The sequence below is a fragment of the Engystomops pustulosus genome, chromosome 4, assembly GCF_040894005.1.
Source record: "Engystomops pustulosus chromosome 4, aEngPut4.maternal, whole genome shotgun sequence".
Taxonomy (NCBI): domain Eukaryota; kingdom Metazoa; phylum Chordata; class Amphibia; order Anura; family Leptodactylidae; genus Engystomops; species Engystomops pustulosus.
Window position 1 is genome coordinate 116,125,494 of NC_092414.1, and position 18,397 is coordinate 116,143,890.

At 36.7% G+C, this 18,397-nt stretch overlaps 1 protein-coding gene across 1 annotated transcript in view; it reads left to right on the plus strand.

Annotated features, from left to right (window-relative positions):
- LAMB4 (laminin subunit beta 4) overlaps positions 1 to 18,397 on the plus strand; it is a 108,069-nt gene that overhangs the window by 58,352 nt on the left and 31,320 nt on the right. The window contains exons 26-32 of the mRNA XM_072147131.1: positions 2,119 to 2,491; positions 2,887 to 3,050; positions 5,433 to 5,647; positions 9,104 to 9,307; positions 11,615 to 11,759; positions 12,651 to 12,722; positions 17,794 to 17,992. Coding sequence (XP_072003232.1) covers positions 2,119 to 2,491; positions 2,887 to 3,050; positions 5,433 to 5,647; positions 9,104 to 9,307; positions 11,615 to 11,759; positions 12,651 to 12,722; positions 17,794 to 17,992 — 1,372 coding nt within the window. The remainder of the gene's footprint in view (positions 1 to 2,118; positions 2,492 to 2,886; positions 3,051 to 5,432; positions 5,648 to 9,103; positions 9,308 to 11,614; positions 11,760 to 12,650; positions 12,723 to 17,793; positions 17,993 to 18,397) is intronic.

Genomic DNA, 18,397 nt, shown 5'->3' on the forward strand with positions numbered 1-18,397 from the left:
GTTATGAAAGGCTTTCTTACATTGTTTTCAACAACAAAAATAAAAATGACAAAGAAATATTTAAAATTGAGGCAGTTCAATTATCTTGGTTGTAGGGTCTTTCATTGTTGTTATATTTTAACTATTGTTGGATGCTCAAGTGTTTTGGTATAAAGTGACACGAGTTAAGGCGCTATTATATGATACATTCAATACAGGCTGTAGTACCCTTAGTAAATAACTGCTGATATATGTACATATATATATATATATATATATATATATATATATATATAAAATGATAGTGGTATTAATAATTATAATGATAGAGGTACTGCACAGATATTCCTCTGGCCTCTTCCTTGCTCTGCTCCTGTATCCACCCATGTTCACACTACCTTCTCCTGGTCCTGTAGCTGGGCTGTTGGAGTAGGTGCTATAGTGATTGGAGTCATTAGAAGGTGGCCCTGCTGGGGTATGATGTGTATTCCACCATGTGTCCACATGCTGGAGGGTTATTACTGTCTTGCTGCAGAGTGGTGCTATCTCTGTGTTTGTAAGCCATAAGGGCCGATTGCTCTCTTTCTCCCACTAAATAGTCGTTTTCTCATCCCGTAAAGCAGAGTGGTTGTGGTAGACAAATACTTGCATATATGAAACAGCTGCTCTGGATGTGACTGCAATATTGGAGATGATTTAACGACAGATTGATAATCCAGTGACATGCAGTACTGTAGTCATGACAGATGACCAAACAATAGCAGCTGTGGTTTGACTGGAGTGTTGCCCTGGATGTCACTAAAATGCAAAAGACAATCAAAGGACAGATATGAGAATGTTGCTGTGAATGTGATTGGAATATTATGTATTATCTAATGGAAGTTATAAGAATGCTGCTCTGGATGTGACTGGAGTATCAGAGATGTTATAATGGCAAGGATAATGCTGCAGTAGTTTTATTTTCTACTAATACAAATGTAGACGGTATCATCCTCATATTATTTATCATGGGGTCTCAAATCACAAGAACAGGAAATCCAACAGGGTCCGATTTACCTCCATCGGACCCCTCGTTGCTCCTCAAGATGAATGGAGCAGACATCCGCGCATGTCCATTCTGCTTCATTCATCTCTATGGAGTTGACAGAGAGAAAACTCCTTTAAGAAGAATGAAATTTCTTACAACTCCTGAAGTGCAGCAAAAATCCAAACTTGATAGTAAACTGGCAATCATATATCTGGATTAACTGTATCAAAGTTATAATAAATATGCATACAATATATATATATATATATATATATATATATATATATATATATATATATATAAAAATTTATCAATACATTTTGATATATAACATCCACACATAAAATTGTCAGAATTATCTGTTTGGTTTAAGATGTTCTATTATGTACATGAAGGTAGAGGCTGTAAAATATTTATGGTAAGCTTGAGTCTGAAGGTGTACTAAGCGCTGATTGCCTTAGTGTAAGACCATTTTTTTATTATTCCTGCTTGGACACAATGGGGCACATTTACTTACCTGGCCCATTCGCGATCCAGCGGCGCATTCTCTGCACAGGATTCGGGTCCGGCCGGGATTCATTAAGGTAGTTCCTCCGCCGTCCACCAGGTGGCGCTGCTGCGCTGAAAATCATTTCAACGCGCCGGAATGCACCACCTCGGACCAGGTGAAGGTAAGCGCTTCCGGAGCGACACTTTTTCGGGTTTTAAATGCGGCGGTTTTTCCGAATACGTCGGGTTTTCGTTCGGCCACGCCCCCGATTTCCGTCGCATGCATGCCGGCGCCGATGCGCCACAATCCGATCGCGTGCGCCAAAAAACCGGGGCAATACAGGTACAATCGGCGCAAATCGGAAATATTCGGGTAACACGTCGGGAAAACGCGAATCGGGCCCTTAGTAAATGACCCCCAATGTGTATTACAGCACCTCCTCCCATCATGATCAAACATGGAATATTATTTTTATTGCCAATTCATGGCTTTCGATCTGCTCATAGTAAACATATAACATATTTACACAGCAACATAATATATTTAGCAACTTTTACTATTCAGAAATAAAACAAAGCAAAATGTTTATAATTTATGCCATTATATTGTTGTCTCTTTTTAGCTTGTAAGTGTAACTTGGATGGTACTCTGAAACCCCTCTGTGATAAGAAAACTGGTGAATGCAACTGCAAACCTGGGGTCATTGGAAGAAATTGTGACCAATGTGCACCTAAATTCAAACAAGAATTTCCTGCATGTCCACGATGTCACTTGTGCTTTGATCAGTATGATACAGAAGTATCTGATCTGTCAACTTCAGTCCATGCTTTCATAAGATTAGCTGCCAACATTGGTCCCACTGGATCACCAGCTGGCTGTGATGTCCAGATGAGTATACTCAAAGATAAACTTTCTGCCATTGAGAAGATCTTTCGGAGTCCTCTTCTTTCACCTGATAAGTACAATAAAGTAAAGAAATTCTATGATAACATACGGTAATTTTCATATTTTATATTTTTTTGTGGAATCCGTCTAGTTTCACTTTAATTTTTATCATGGACCTTTTAGATAATGTTGACTGTCAAGTTATGTAAATTAAATTTCAGATATGGACAAATCTTAGAATCTAGATAGCCAATGTGCTAATTATTATGAATAGAGCCATATCATAAATGTAATGTAAGTCTGCAATACCCATCACAATCAGCAGAATATTTGTAATTTATAATAGATTTTTTCATAACATCTTGGCCAAACCCCAACCTAAATGGGTCTGCTCATCCATACTAATAAGTTAAATATAGCATAATATAATATGTCACTTTAAGCAAGTTTATAAAGGCGCATCCATTTTTTGTACTGAACTTTTCTATTTTCTTATATTTTACAGACAACAAGTGAATAAATTAAAGGTTCCAGATGTAGGAAAATTTGAGGAAATTGTGAAAATGAATAGAACAATTTCAGATATGGGGAAAGAGATTGGCAATTTATTTACTGAACTCAGCAAAATAAAAAAAAAGAAAGAGAAAGAAAATACAATCAAGTCTAAAGGTAAAAATTCTAATTACACAACCTCTTTGATCTCTCTGGAAGTATATGGAAAGTAATTGTTGCAGTTCAGTAACAAATTTTTTTTCTATAAGAATTAAATACTATACTAAAAGTACAAATAACTGTAAATAATGAAAGGGGATTTCAGCTTTTTTAAAAAACCTCTCATGGAGCGAGATTTATTTACTGTTTCTAGTTTCTTTTTTTGTCTTGTTCCTTAGTTTATTTTGCCTAAGGCCGCATTTAAACGACCGCACATACATCCCCAAAAGACGGCAATGACTCCACGGAGCGATATGGTGCCACAAACGTGGGGCACTGTACCGCTCCGTACAGGGGGAAAAGATAAGACATGTCCTATCTTTCCCCATGTGCACGGCCCGTTCGCCTTGCATTTCTATGGAGAGGGGAGGGATCATCCCTCCTCCTCTCCATCATGGTGGATGTATGCCCACCTGGCTACGACCCGGCAGGCATATGTTTGTGTAAATTCAGCTTAAGGTGGATTCTCCTTGTGTTAAATTGCACCTGTGCCTGTTAGTCTAACATTGTTCCTGGTATGGAGGATGTGCACAAAAAAGTCTCAGTCAGTTGTACAATAAATCTACCCTTTCTTTATGTAATGCTTTTAGTTATATTATCTGCATAATGCAGCCAAAATACAGTTCACTTGTCATTTTTTTTGTTAAAAAATAAAAATTTCTTCCAAAAATAGCAGCTTGCAAAGTAAAGTATTTTAGATCAAAAATGTTTTTACACACATTTTTACATAGTTTTTAATGCAAATGTTTTTTTTCAAGGGGGTGAAGTTAGACGGGTCAGTGCTGTCTAGCATTTGCAACTTTTTTAAAGTCCCAGTTGGGGAATACATCTAACCTGAGTCTAAACAGCTGGATTTGTAAGATAAATACAACAAATACATTGAAAAACAGTGGAAAAAATATGCAAAAAAGTCTCTATGCAAAAATCTGTGACCAACTAGAAGAAGGGTAGTGATCAATCTCCCCATGGTGTGTGTTAACCTAAAACCTATTGAAAACATAATTTCTTGGAGGACACCCCATGGATTTAACAAATACTTACATCCCATTGAATTTGAAGTACTTTGACATCAAATTTATGTTACCCCTGCACATGCCCATTGCACCAATTCCTGGACTCAACGGCCATGTCCGAATGAATGGCTTGTGACCCCTAGGCCACTGATTAGCCAGGTATTGGCTTAGTGATCCAATACAAAATGACTGTGATGTCAGCACTTCAAGTCTTATAGAAACAGAAGCGGTGGAGCCATTGGCCCACATTTATCAAAAACCGTGCAAATTGCCCAAGGTGAAGTTTACCTGTAGTGTATGCAGGGTGCAGTAGATTCATGAATTGTGGCGCATGTTTTTCATGAATATTGCGACCCATGCACTACACCAACAAAGTGCACAAATTTTTATTTGGTGCACCTTTAACATAGAGCATGCAAAATAATTCTGTTGGACACTGCATGATAAATGTGGTGCATGGTCCGACATATGCACCGGAATGCCCTATACAGTGCAGAATGTTATGTTGCATCAGGCATAGTGCAGCCACGACACAATTGTGTCACGGACACTTTACACTATACTGAAAAGAATGTGCAAAGTCCGGCAAAATTCTATACTTATTTGTTTATTTTAAAAATGTTCATGATTAAACTAATATGACTGGCATTACCACTCCTACTATGGTTGACTTTTTTTCTTTAAATAAATTTCAATAGGAAATCTGCTGTCTATCTGGTTTGATGCCTCATTTGAGCTTTTGTAAAGTTACATGAGCTACAAAATTAAATATTAAAGTTTTCTAAGTTAAATAGTTAAACATGTTATTGTTTTAATATTTTGTTATTAACATACTGTTTTTCCAATGTTTCTATCATTTATATTTCCATAACAAGGGAACCTGTCACCAGGAGACCCATTTTTAGCACTCCCCCAGTCCCCACAGAGCATAGTACATACACTGCCAAAGTGTTTTTGTATAAAAAAATGGTTTTACAGAAAAAAGATATGTTATATTGTACCTTTCATTAGCATCTGCTGTGTGACTAGGCAGTTGCCAAAAGGGAGGGTCTGGAAAGGGGCAGCTCCCCCCCACCCTTGGGAAACATGTGACCTTTTCAAATATATGAATAACTCCCCACACTCGGGATTGGCCGTAGAGGAGCAGGGGGCGTCGCTAAGCCCAGTGATGGGTGTTTTCATATATTTGAAAAGGTCACATGGAGAAGCTGAATCCCAAGGGTGGGGGGGAACTGCTCCTTTCCAGCTCCTCCCAAAAGGGTCTCCTGGTGACAGGTTCCCTTTAAGTAAGATGGTGCCATAATAAATGGTTTCTCTTTCTTAACAGACATTCAAGGGTATTTAGACAAGATCACCAAACACTACAAAACCTCTTTATCTGCTGTAGAAATATCAAGAAATGCTACTCCTATCATCAAGATAGCAGCAAAAACTAGGAAAAACATTTTAAGTGCTATAAGCAACCTGGACACAAAAGACAAACAAAACTTTGACAAACTAAAGAAAATGAAATCTCTACAAATAAGCAAAATGAATGAAATGGTAAGAAACCTTGTTCAAAAATATTTGCAGCTTTGTTTGGATATCTTTTTGCATACGATCAGTAAATTGTTGTTCATGCATATTGGGGGGGGGGGGGGATTTATCGATTGTCCTGAATGTTGGATTGAGTCTGTTATGAATGTATTGATTAAAGTAGCACTTGAAATGAAGACTAGGGCTATAAAATAAGATTCCACTTATTGGTTGCATATAAAAAAAATAGCTTTTGGAGGTGGGAGTATGTTTACAGACTAAGTCCGCTCTATACAGGTCAGTGCCTCTGATATTATACAGCAGACATCTGCCATTAACGCTGACAGCTCTGATCACATACGTTAACATTTTAATTTACACAGGTGAACGCAACCGTGTCAAGTAAATGTTTTTTTGGCCATGGCAAGTTCCCATAATTGATAAGGTCATCAGTCCCCAAGAACTCATTGTGGGATGGTGAGCTGTTCCTATGAGCCTCACAGAGGCAGGCTCTAATTCAGATCTACTACATAGGCAATATACAGTAATAAACAGTAGTATTGCAGTATATTGTATGAGGGAACAGACCCCATGGGTTTAAAGAAACCTAGGGGTCTAAATAGTTAAAGGGAACCTGTCATCTGGATCACAAACTTTCATTGAATGAAATGTTCCCATAAACGTTTTAATACTATTTCAAAATTGCTGCTTCCACTCACTTTTAAAAATATATAAAAGTATACCTGGCTCCCTTCCAGCCAGCTGCTTTGAGTCATGGGGGTGTTTGAGTCCCTGTGTTGTCATCATCATTATTATCTTCTCTTCCCTCTATTACCTCTTCCTCACCCTTCGCTCATGCAGCCCTTAGATGACCCCATGTTCCAAGCTAATCTTTGTCAGCAGGGAAAGAGCTAAGCACAGAGGAGATAATGATGATAATGATACGTGGACTTAGATGCCCCCCATGACTCAATGCAGTTTGCTGACTTTTATATCCTTTTAAAAGTGAATGGAACTAGTAATGTTAATTATAAAATCAGATTTGGAAACCTGTCAATAGTTGAAAATGTGTGATGCTCATAATATAAATAAAAATAACTCTTAAAGTTGTTATTATTATTTACTAATTATTATTAGTAAAAAAATAAAAATAAAGCAAAATAACCTTAAACTTCAAATCAACCCCCCTGTGTCCCAAAATGAAAAAAAATTGTCCAATTCATTTCCTTTTAACCATTTACCACCCATAAAAATTGGAATAAAAAGTGATTAAGAGGTTGTACAGTTCCCAAAATGATATCAATGAAAACAAAGTACAAAGTTCAGCTCCAAACATAATAAAAACTATAAAAATGTGGTATCTTGGTGATTGTACGTAAATAGAGCAAAGAATAAAGGGGATGCCTTATTTGGACCACACAGAGAAAGCTATGAAAGTTTTCTCATCAATTTTACTGGATTTCAGCTTCCTAGTACGGTACATTTAATGAAGCGGATGCGCTGCTTAGACCACACAGTGAAAGCTGTAAAAGTTTTCTCAACAATTTTAATGGATTTCAGTTTCCCAGTACATTGCATGGAATATTAAATGGTGCCACTAAAAAGTCCCACAGAAAACAAGCCATATTCATTTCTGTAAATGGATATATAAAAAGTGTCTGGCATTTTGGAGATGGGGAGTGTTATATTTGAATATTAAAGTTGATACTGAGATTCATATAATATGGACACTGACATAGCCGGCCACCAGATGGACATTGCCTGAAGCCATGGAGTGGTGCCATAAAAGACTTGGTAATGGATCATGGGCCACCTAGGTACCCTTTCTCAATGAATATCCTGTGGAATCTCCACAGGAAGGATTTATCCATTAACTTGGGGCATAGATCAAAGGCATCAATATCCTGGTTCTCAGGAGAGCTGTGTTGTTGCAGGCCTAATTCTATTGACTCAGGAGGGCAATAAACAAACATCTGTTGTGAAAAGGGGATACATGGACACTTTCCCATGGGCAACCTTATTGTTTCCGGTGGGCAATAAATAAGTCAACCAAGCCATTTGGGACAAAGGCCTGAGGGAAAGATACCAATTCCAAGTACGAGAGCGCCATCCTGAGGAAGGAGTAAATGACGACACCAAGGAGGCCAATATCCTATTACCGGAAGCTGATTGGCGACAAGTCATCATGAAGGCCGGAAGATATCCGAGTAGGGGTGGAGTCATGAGCATCTGTGGGTGTGATTGTGATAGCAGTTGAGCTATATATGTATGGTCAAGGAGTAGTGGAGAGCTAACATACTAATGATGGACTAATTATATAGTCTTGTGTCTGTTAGTCATGTAGTCTTGAGTGTAGTCAGATACTGTGTGTATCTGTAAATCCCAGAATAGGACATTGAGGAGGCTTTTTATTTTGTATTACAACTTTTTTTTTTTTTTAGTCATCTATTATACCTTCTTAATTAAATAAGCCTTTCTCCAAGTTTGGACTCTGCATTTCCACAGAACAATTCTTAGTTAGAGCAGGTAGAAGGAAAAACCCACATATTACAGGGAGTAAAACAATAGAAATACAGAAATGGAAAAGGGCTGTGTCGTTAAGGGGTTAAAGCAATGTAGCATTTTATATGCTGTGATTAATTTTAAAAAGAGCAGGTTTTGGTTGAGTAATGCTGGGGTCAATGTGTCAAGCACTGTATAATTCTGGCACCCAAAATGTGTCTTTATGGACCTACTTCCCACCACATTTTATGACAGGAAGAGGCTGGTTAATAAGGGATTCTGGGAAATGCCCAGCGCCAATTAACGGTGCGCTGGCCCTTAAAATCTTCTTAAGCCGGCACGGCCTATGGATCGGAGACAGGATCGGGGGCGGGTAAGTTACAGCTGCAGGGGCGCTGGGGCACAGAGAGGAGCATGGGTGAGCCCACGACCCAAGAGCACCCGTGACAGGATGTATGTATCAATGCAACTTTATAAAATGTTATATAAAATACAATTTTATGGCATTTAATATATTTGGCACTAATTACAGCAAAGCACATGGGAGCAAGACTGACTTCTGCTCATGATGCATTGCTCCACTGAATATCAATATATTAAAAGCAAAGCACATGGGAGCAAGACTGACTTCCGCTCATGATGCATTGTTCCACTGAATATTAATATATTAAAAGAGTGGTATGCTATCCACACATGTCGCTTGAACCACTGGTTAGGGAACAGCTTATATAGCAATGGCCATGCAGAATTTTTGCAAATTCAGAAAAAATACACAACGGAAAAAACTATGGTACCATTTTTTAACCACTATCTTAATTCCCACTCTGCGCACTTTTACAAAAGAGGGTGCAAATGACAACAATTTTTATATGCAGCCATACTAGGTGAGTAAAAACCAGTTTACATTTAGCAAAACTATACCTATGACATTTATAAAGAAAGACTTTATGTGAGGGAACTAAATGTGATTTATGTACATAGGTTTGTGGAACAGTCTGGGACTTTCCATGTGATATTGCACCATGTGGAGGAGCATTATGCAGAGATAAGTTTGGAAAGAGAAAATGTGGGGGACCAGATTGCAATGGAGCTTTGCCACTGGCCAAAGATGGCTTAAAAAAAGCTAATGAAACAGATGCAAAGTTAAAAAGTGTTGCAATTCATTTGCTTGAAGCTGAGAAGCAGGTAAGTAAAAAATAGTATCCTATATTAAACATTGACTGTTTTGTGCAATGAAAAGAGCAATTGTGGGTACAAAAGCTAAAATTGTGCTGTATTCCCATTCTACATTACTGGCTAAGGTATGTCACTGGCTTTTAAAAGTAAGTGAAATCTCATAAAATAGTTAAATACTAAAACATTGAAAAGACTGTTAATAGCTGTTTTAAACATTTCACTAATAAGTTCTTTTGAGGGGAAGATTGAAGACTGATTGGGGAAGATTTATCAAGCTGTCTGAAAGTCAGAATATTTCTAGTTGCCCATGGCAACCTATCACAGCTTAGCTTTCATTTTACCAGTGCTCATGAATATTTTAAAGAGGAGCTGTGATTGGTTGCCATGGGCAACTGGAAATATTCTGACTTTCAGACAGCTTGATAAATCTTCCCCATTGAGTTTCTTTCCAACGCTCGTAAATAAGGAAATATTCTCTTACTTTTAATTCAGTTTTACTATTTGATCAATTTTAGAAGTCTTTTCAGCTATCTTGCTATGTTTTTAAACCTGTTTATTGAAGAGAAGAAAAAAAATATTTAACAGAAAAGAGTTATACGAGTTATACATTTATCGACGATGGAGAGCCCAATTTGCCTTTCCATATTGAGATGATGTCTGAGATAAGCTGCTATGCTGATGAGAGCCAGGAGTTTAGTTGAACATATACCAATCAGCAGTATGAAATAAAAAATAAACTGAAAACTGTTAACAAAGTATTGTAGACTCTGTGGTACTTCCGAAGTTTTAGTATCTCACAGCCATGTAGACAATATCTAGGTATATGTGGAATCCACCCATCTCCGGCAGGTATGACCATCAAGCCAGCTAGGGACTGAGGAGGTTCAAAAGGAGTTTCATTAAATAACATGACCCACTCATGTCTGTAACAGTAGTTTAGAGAGTGAGTATCTACGTGGAGAGTAAATAATACAATTTGAGTTGCAGCAATTCCCTCAGCTTCGGTTGAAGGGGTATTCTCGTCTGGGCATACAAATTCAATTTAATTAATCTGCCATACATATACATTTTTTCAATTTGATGTTATTAAAAAAAATTACCTGTGTGCATAAAATTTCTCATAAATTTAGTGATATGGTCCCTTAGTAACAAGACTGTGTCCTTGGATATGACCACGTCTGCTGGAGGGATTGCACAAAGGAACTAAAAGTTTTAGTATATGTAATGTCCAGAAGTTACTGCATATCCTACAGCCATCCTGTGGTAATGAACGCTGAATCCAGGTGGTCCAGCAGGGCTCAATAGCGCATGTCTGGCCATTGCTGCCAGAGTGTGAGGTGGTCGTATCCGGGGAAGCTTTCTGGTTTCTAAGGGACAACATTGCTACATTTAGGAGAAATTATCATTACACAGTTTACATAAGGCAAATAAATGAAATTAAATGTTAATGCCCAGATGGGAATACCCCTTTAAGCTTATCTGAACAGTTTCTGTGTTTAAATTTCATAGATTCATAAAGTAGCATCTGATTATATTGGATCTCCGCATCCTGAAAGTGGGAGTATTGGGGTCAGACAATCTTAAAGCAATGCATTTTCTGCCCATGAAAAGTGTTTACTGTAGGAATACACTGTAGTAATGAGACCAGGTTTCTTCAGACAGTACCCAAAATAGGCATATTTCACAGTCACATGGCACTTGCAAGGAGAGGCGGTAAGAAAGTGAAGCAGTTACTATCCTGCTATGTTAAAAAGATAATAAGCAACGCTTTGTGCGCAAGTGATAAGAATCAGTGCAACCTGTACATGACAAACCAGGATTATTAAGAGGTTTTAATATTTGTATTATTCTGGTACGGCACTTGCAATCTGTCTAGACAGACCCAGTAGCAGCCTCTCAGTACTGGTATCCCAGCAAGCACGTGTTTCATCACATGATCAATGGGATGATCAATGGGATAGAGTCAGCGTACCTGCTGGAGCCCTTACAAATAAAACTTATTTCCAGGTTCCCCAGCAGCTGCCCAAAGCTGGGGACATGACAGCACCCTAAAGTGGTTTAAATACAAAATTATGTGGGCTTTAGGGACCCAGACTGCTGGCTCTAAATTGACATTGGGTGGTCCGGAACCAGTTAATTGCCAACTTTAAGGTCTATTTATGTAATGTTCTCGTTGTGAACTTTTGACTTTATGAACCTTTATCCTCACCGATAAATGTTACTGTGGTTTATATCTATCTATATCTATACTTCACAAATTAATATTAATTTTACCTCAATATACAATGAGTAAAAGACTTATGTTCTGGCTTTAAGATAAAGAACATCAGGCAGCTAGCAGAAGACACAAAGTTAAAAGCTTCCCGACTAAACAAAACACTAAGCAAAGCAATGAGTCGAATGGAAGCAGACAAAAATCGCTCTAAAGAACTTATAAAGAATGTTAAAGATTTTCTGTTAGGTAAGTGTCATTTAGTTCAACTTAAAGTAAGCAAAATGCATTATATAAGATATGACCTGTGTCCTTTCTGGCTATATATTTGTATTGATATACAGGCAGTCCCCGGATTACATAGGATAGGTTCTGTAGGTTTGTTCTTAAATTGAATTTGTAAGTCGGAACTGTATAGGTTGTTATTGTAACTACAGACAAATTTTTAGTGGTCTCTGTGACAATTGGATTTTAAAAATGTTGGGTTGTCATAAGAACCAGGGTTAACAATAAAGCTTAATTACAGACACCTTTTATAACTCCTACAGCTGATCATTGTAGCCTAGGTCTAATGTACATTGAATTACCAACATCCAGAGGTCCGTTTGTAACTAGGAAAGTCTGAAAGTCGGGTGGGGGACTGCCTGTACTGTAGATGAAAGTATGACATGATCTGTTTTATCAATGAGTATTTGAAGCATGTATCCACTTTAAAATATGCTTTTAGTGAGTTGCAGGTTTAGGTCTCCATAGATTAAACAAGCTTTTTCCTGTACATCCCAAGAACAGATATTGCATTGGATTGAAATCTAGGGAATTTTGTTACAGTGGGATTAGACCAGAGAGGCTACCTAGATATAAAAGGGCTCCTAAAAATCTTACTGGTTGTTTCTCTTTGGGCCCCTCATTCACCAAACCCCAACATTTAGTGTTAAGTGTTATCCATGTTAAAATGTTAAAAATGTTAACATTTTCTCAAAAATTATTGGATAACAAGATGAATAGCAATGGTCCATTCTTGCTTATGCTGAAAATAAGGCAGGTTTGTTATTAAAAAGAAAGCTTTTCTTTCTGAAGTAAGCTGTAAGCTTATTAGTAAATGTGCATATAATTGCTCTTGCATCGGTTATCTACCTATAGACAGCATACCTGTCCACCAATGCCGAAGAACCACTGCAAAGGGTGGAGGCTTTAAGACACCACAAGAATTTGGTAAGCATAATACAAAAACTCGCTTTGTTGTTTAGTGTCTACATAAGCATACAGTATTTATGTCATTCTTTATAGCAGTATGTTGTATAATAAAACTTCCCTAGGCCATGCAGAGGTTTTCACTAGCACTCAGTCCTCATGCTTTCTAGACACTTCAAATTGCTTTTATTATACATGTGCCATGAACTTCTGGTATGCTTCCAACCAACACTCTCTGATGCTCCTACATTAAAACAAGTCTAAGCCTTCTACTGAGTGCCCCACATAGAACTGAATATTTCCTTAATGCATTTATTTAAAGACAGTGCCATCATAAAATAACAATTCTCTCTTGTTACCCTTTACACTAGTATTAACCTTTTGTGGGTAATTTAGGCTAGACATCAATATAAAGATATTGCAATATTGAAGTAAAGGTATGCAAAAAGTGTGCACATTTTCCTATATGTGTTGCATTTTCATTAGATATTGATTGCTTTATTACTATATTGATTTATAGTTATATATACTGTAAAATAATGTGTCCGGAGCTCACAAGTTCCAACAACAACTTCACTTTCACATATTTCAGAAATAATCATAGAATCTTCACAAGTACACAATCAGGAATTGTTCTACAAGAATAAGCCACCATTCAGACACAGGGACAGTCAGGGACATTATCCTTTATCCTCTTCCAGCCTCAAACATCATTCTTTTGAGCTTGCCAAGTAGAGGAGACTCACATAGACATAGCATATCATGCTATCAAAAATTTAAGTATTTTTATTGTATGATACTCAGTAAAATATTAAAATGTTCATATAAAAACCACAAGGATGCCAATCATCCATGGCCGATCCTGGGTTTCACCTTCATGGCTTCTATCAGGGCATGATTTACATCAGTTGTCAACTTTTATACCTACTCCCAAAACTTATAGTAAAATCAATTCATTAAATATTTCTGATTTAATACATAAAACCCCTCCATTATTACTATTATAAGTTTAATAACATAAATTACATCTAAATTTTACACATTAATTGGCACCTTAATATATTATTTTCATACTTTCCATAATTCAATTCATCACATATTTACTATTTCCTCCATATATCCCTTTCTGGTAATCTTGAAGGATATGATGACTAATAGTTACATAGGAAAGAAGGTTGAGGGAAATAAGAAAGGATATAATGAGGGCTTTATTCATTATAGTAGGTCTAAGCTGTGTAAAAAGAATAAAAAGGGCAGACTATTGAAATATGGTAAATGATAATAAGGTGGAAATTAATGGTCATAAGATAGTTTTTAAGAACAAATGGGGCAGATATATCAAGCTGCCTAACAGTAAGAATGTACTTTAATTGCCCATGGCAACCAATTACAGCTCACCTTTAAAATATTCATGAGTACTGGTAAAATGTAAGCTGAGCTGTAATTGGTTGCAATGGACAGCTTCATTAATCTCCCCCAATATGAATCGAGATATATGACTAATGTTGTCTATTTATTCATTTATCCATATAGGTTGGGTTATAGAGCGAGAAAGGGTCAAAAGGCACGCACTAGAATTGGTGAACATTGCAGGAATAGCAGGAAGGGGATACCAACCCACAGTTCATATGTACATTTTAACCCCTTACCGACATGTGACATAATAGTACGTCACATGCCGGGTCCCGGTGCATGGAGAGGGCTCGCGGGCCAAGCCCTCTCCATAGCCGGTAAGTCTTTGCTGCATATTGCAGCAAAGGCTTACCGGTAACACCCATGTTCGGTGCCGGCACAGGTGTTCTGTCAGCACATTGTAATGTATGAGGAGTAAAATCCACATATACTGCCATACTGTAGTATGGCAGTATATGATAGGATCGTACAGACACCCAAAATCGAAAATGGCACTTTTTTGCCATTAAAAAAAAAATGATAACATTGTAAACGTCATCAAAATCCGCAAAAAACGGCACCCACAGCTCTGTACACCAAAGTATAAAAAGTTATTAGCGCCAGAAGATGGCAAAATCCCCCCCAAAATTTTTGTACAGGAGGTTTTAATTTTTTTTTATGTATGAAAACATTATAAAACCTATATAAATTTGTTATCCCTGTAATTGTACCGACCCAAAGAATAAAGTAGACCTGTCATTTGGGGCGTACAGTGAAATCCATAAAATCCAAGCCCACAAGAATACGGCACAAATGTGTTTTTTTTACCAATTTCACTGCATTTGGAATTTTTTCCCCGCTTCCCAGTAAACGCCATGGAATATAAAATACCACCATTTTGAAGTGCATTTTGTTACGCAGAAAATAAGCCGTCACACAGCTCTGTACATGGAGAAATAAAAAAGTTACAGATTTTTGAATGTGGGGAGTGAAAAATGAAAACGCAAAAATGAAAAAGGACTGCGGTGGGAAGGGGTTAAAAAGAACATAATTCAGAGCCTAGCTCAGCGTGTTTTTGGGGTATAGACAAGGGGAAGGCTCAGTGAAGGGAGGAACAAATTAATGTAAAACCTAGTAAGAGAGTAAGAGCGAGGGACAGTGGATATACAAGCTGGGTACTTTTGCACAGCCAAGGTAAAATATTGATTTTGAACTTGAATGTTACCTAAAAGATAGTTGAATGTGCAATATTTCATTTGCACATAGTTAAATAAATGGACATTTGTGTGAGTAAATAAGACTATAATGTGAGTATGATTATTAATGAGTGATTGGTTTTTGATGTGGTCTTTAAGAAAACTATAGAAGAATTATAAATACTCTATATATAAAAGTATAATCAGTTTATTTTTATATCAGTTTAGATTTATTTGAATTATTATGAACTAATAGGAATGAAGTATTTGAGGTTAGTTCAGTGACTAAGAGAAGTAAAGTTGTAAATGTTGCCTTCACTGATTGATTTGTTCAAATGGTGGGTTGTTTTTATTGGTTCATACAAATAACCTGCTTGTTCCAGGAAGGTCACATTTACAAATTGTGGGTTATAGAAATAAAGATTATACAGTCTGAAGGAAGATGAAAACTATTATTATGGATGGAGTTTTGGAATCATTATCCTTTCCAATACTGTGTTTGATTATATTTGGTTATATGATAAAATACTTTTGTTTGGGTCCCAATGGCTTAGGCTTAATTCAGACGAACGTGTGTCCACTGTGCCGTAGTACAGCGGGGACATGTCGGCGCCGGGGAGAGGAGGAGGGGTGAACTTCGCTCACCCCCGCCCCTCTCAAAAGAGAAACATTGCGCATGGCGCCACATTCCGGGGAAAGATAGGACATGTCCTATCTTTTCCCCCCTCTTTGGAACGGTACGGTGCTGCACATGTGTGGCCCCATACCACTCCATACGCCATAATGCGCCCATCGCCGGCCTATGGGGGACGTTTATCCGACGTACATACGACGGTGTTATATATGTCCCCAAATGCCCTGAATGCAGCCTTAGTCATGAGAGATATAATAAACTGCATTTTTTTTGCAATATTGTTTCCTTTCAGAGGCCAGTCTCATATTTTTATGTTGTGAATGCACATTGGATGATATCTGCTGCATGATGAGATGATATGGGGGGTGGCAAGCCCTTATGCAGCGGAGGATACTTGTTAATTTTTCGAACTATATAGGAGACAGTCCCGTTGATCTGATGATGAACATCTTAGAAGTACTGCTATTGGTTGAGTTTAAAATGTGGGAAGCTGTACAAACAGCCTTTCTTTTTTTGGGTTTGGACAAAATGTAATAGAAGTAATAGAATTGGATCAAAAAGAACATGTGACTTTTTAAATGTCCTGTCGGGGTCACAGAGAATATGTAAGAATGTAGCGAAGTACCAATAAATGTATAAAAGTGTAGATAAATGACATGTTAGAAAGCATAAAACATTACCAAAAAGGGATGTATGGAGGAAATAGTAAATATGCGATGAATTTGATTATGGAAAGTATGAAAATGGTGCCGATTAGTGTGTAAAATTTAGATGATTACTATATTATTAAATATATAATAATGATAGAGGAGATTTTATGTATTAAATGTGAAATATTTGATTAACTGATTTAAATGTCAGGAATAGGTATAAAAAAGTTGCTTGAGGATTGATGTCAATCATGCCCTAAAAGAAGCTGTGGAGGTGAAACCTAGGGCTGATTGACTGATTGGTTTTTATATGCGCATTTTAAGTGAGTAAAATACAATAAAAATACAGAAATTCTTTTTAAAACAGGCTACACTATGTCCATGTGAATTTCCTCTACTTAGCTAGCCCTAAAGAAAGTTGAAGCTAAAAGAGGAAAAAGCATAGCGTACCTATGTCTGAATGGTGGCTTATTCTTGTAGAAGATTCTTGTGTACTTTATGAAGATTCTATGATTATCTGGAGATTTGTGGAATATCTGAAAATGAAGTTGTTGTTGAAACTTGTGAGCTCCGTTCAGATTATTTTATATATGCCTTTTTAATGTAGGATTTTTTAATGTTGGACATTTTGGTCAGTAGCTTCTACATGTAAAATAGTGCGGCACAAAAAATACTTTTCTTTATAAAATAATCTAAAGTTGCATTTATTAAAAAACTATAAACAGTAAACACATACTGTAATTCAGTTGTTTTTATTTCAGCAGAAAGAAAAAAAATTAAATATTGCAAAAGAAATTATGTAAACTTCTGTAAAATATGTGTGATCTTTACCATAGTGCTAGCAATTTTACTCTGAATAATCCTTTCTCCGTTAATACATAAGCATGAATAAGGTTACAGGTCGGTTACATGTAGCTTTTGTAGAGCTATTGATTTTTTTATCTTCCCAGCTTCAGCTGTAGTCTATAGAAAAACATTGGTATCTAAATAGATTTTATAAAGATTTCTCAACTATTACCTTTACCAAATTTTGTTATGATCTCCTATTTCTCAGAAAACCAATTTTATACAATAGAACTACATGCTACATGCGACAGATTTTTTTTACCATTTGTATCACTCTGTTATCACAGCAGTTTGTTGCATTAGTACCATGAAAACACTATTTGGTCTGTAAGGTAAAGAACATAGCAGTTGACACAATGTTATTCTTCTTTCAGATGCTACTGCAAGCCCTGAAGAAATAGAGAAAATAGCTGATGCAATTCTTGCTATTAAACTGCCTGCTGCTCCTTATGATTTAATGAACATGTTAAATAAGATTAAAAAGTATTGTGATGACTTCAAGCAAAATAAGCAGAACTTGCAGAAGCAATTAGATGAAGTTAAGAAACTTACCCAGCAAGCAAAAGATGCCAAGTAAGAATTATTTTGACAAAATTATCTGTAAAAATAGAAACATGCTCCTGTTGGTGTAAGTTGTGTAGTTTACCTAAATATAGTATTGTTTTAATTATTTTGCATGCCTCTTCAAATTTTAAACATTCAAGGTAAAACCCAGTATACATCTTCCCTATCCCTCTTTACTTTCCAAGGAAGAGTTCTCACTTGTTGAGCCCTGATATTTCTCTAACAATAGATTTCTATTATTTGTAGGGAATAAAAAATACAATGTGCTGCACTATTTGAATACAGTATAATAAGGCAGTAGCTGCCCTGAAAACTTTTCAAAAATAAAAAGCCACCACATATTGTATTTCATATTGCCATTATACTTTATGTTAATAACATAAGTATTAAAGAAATGGTACCTTATAGTCCCAA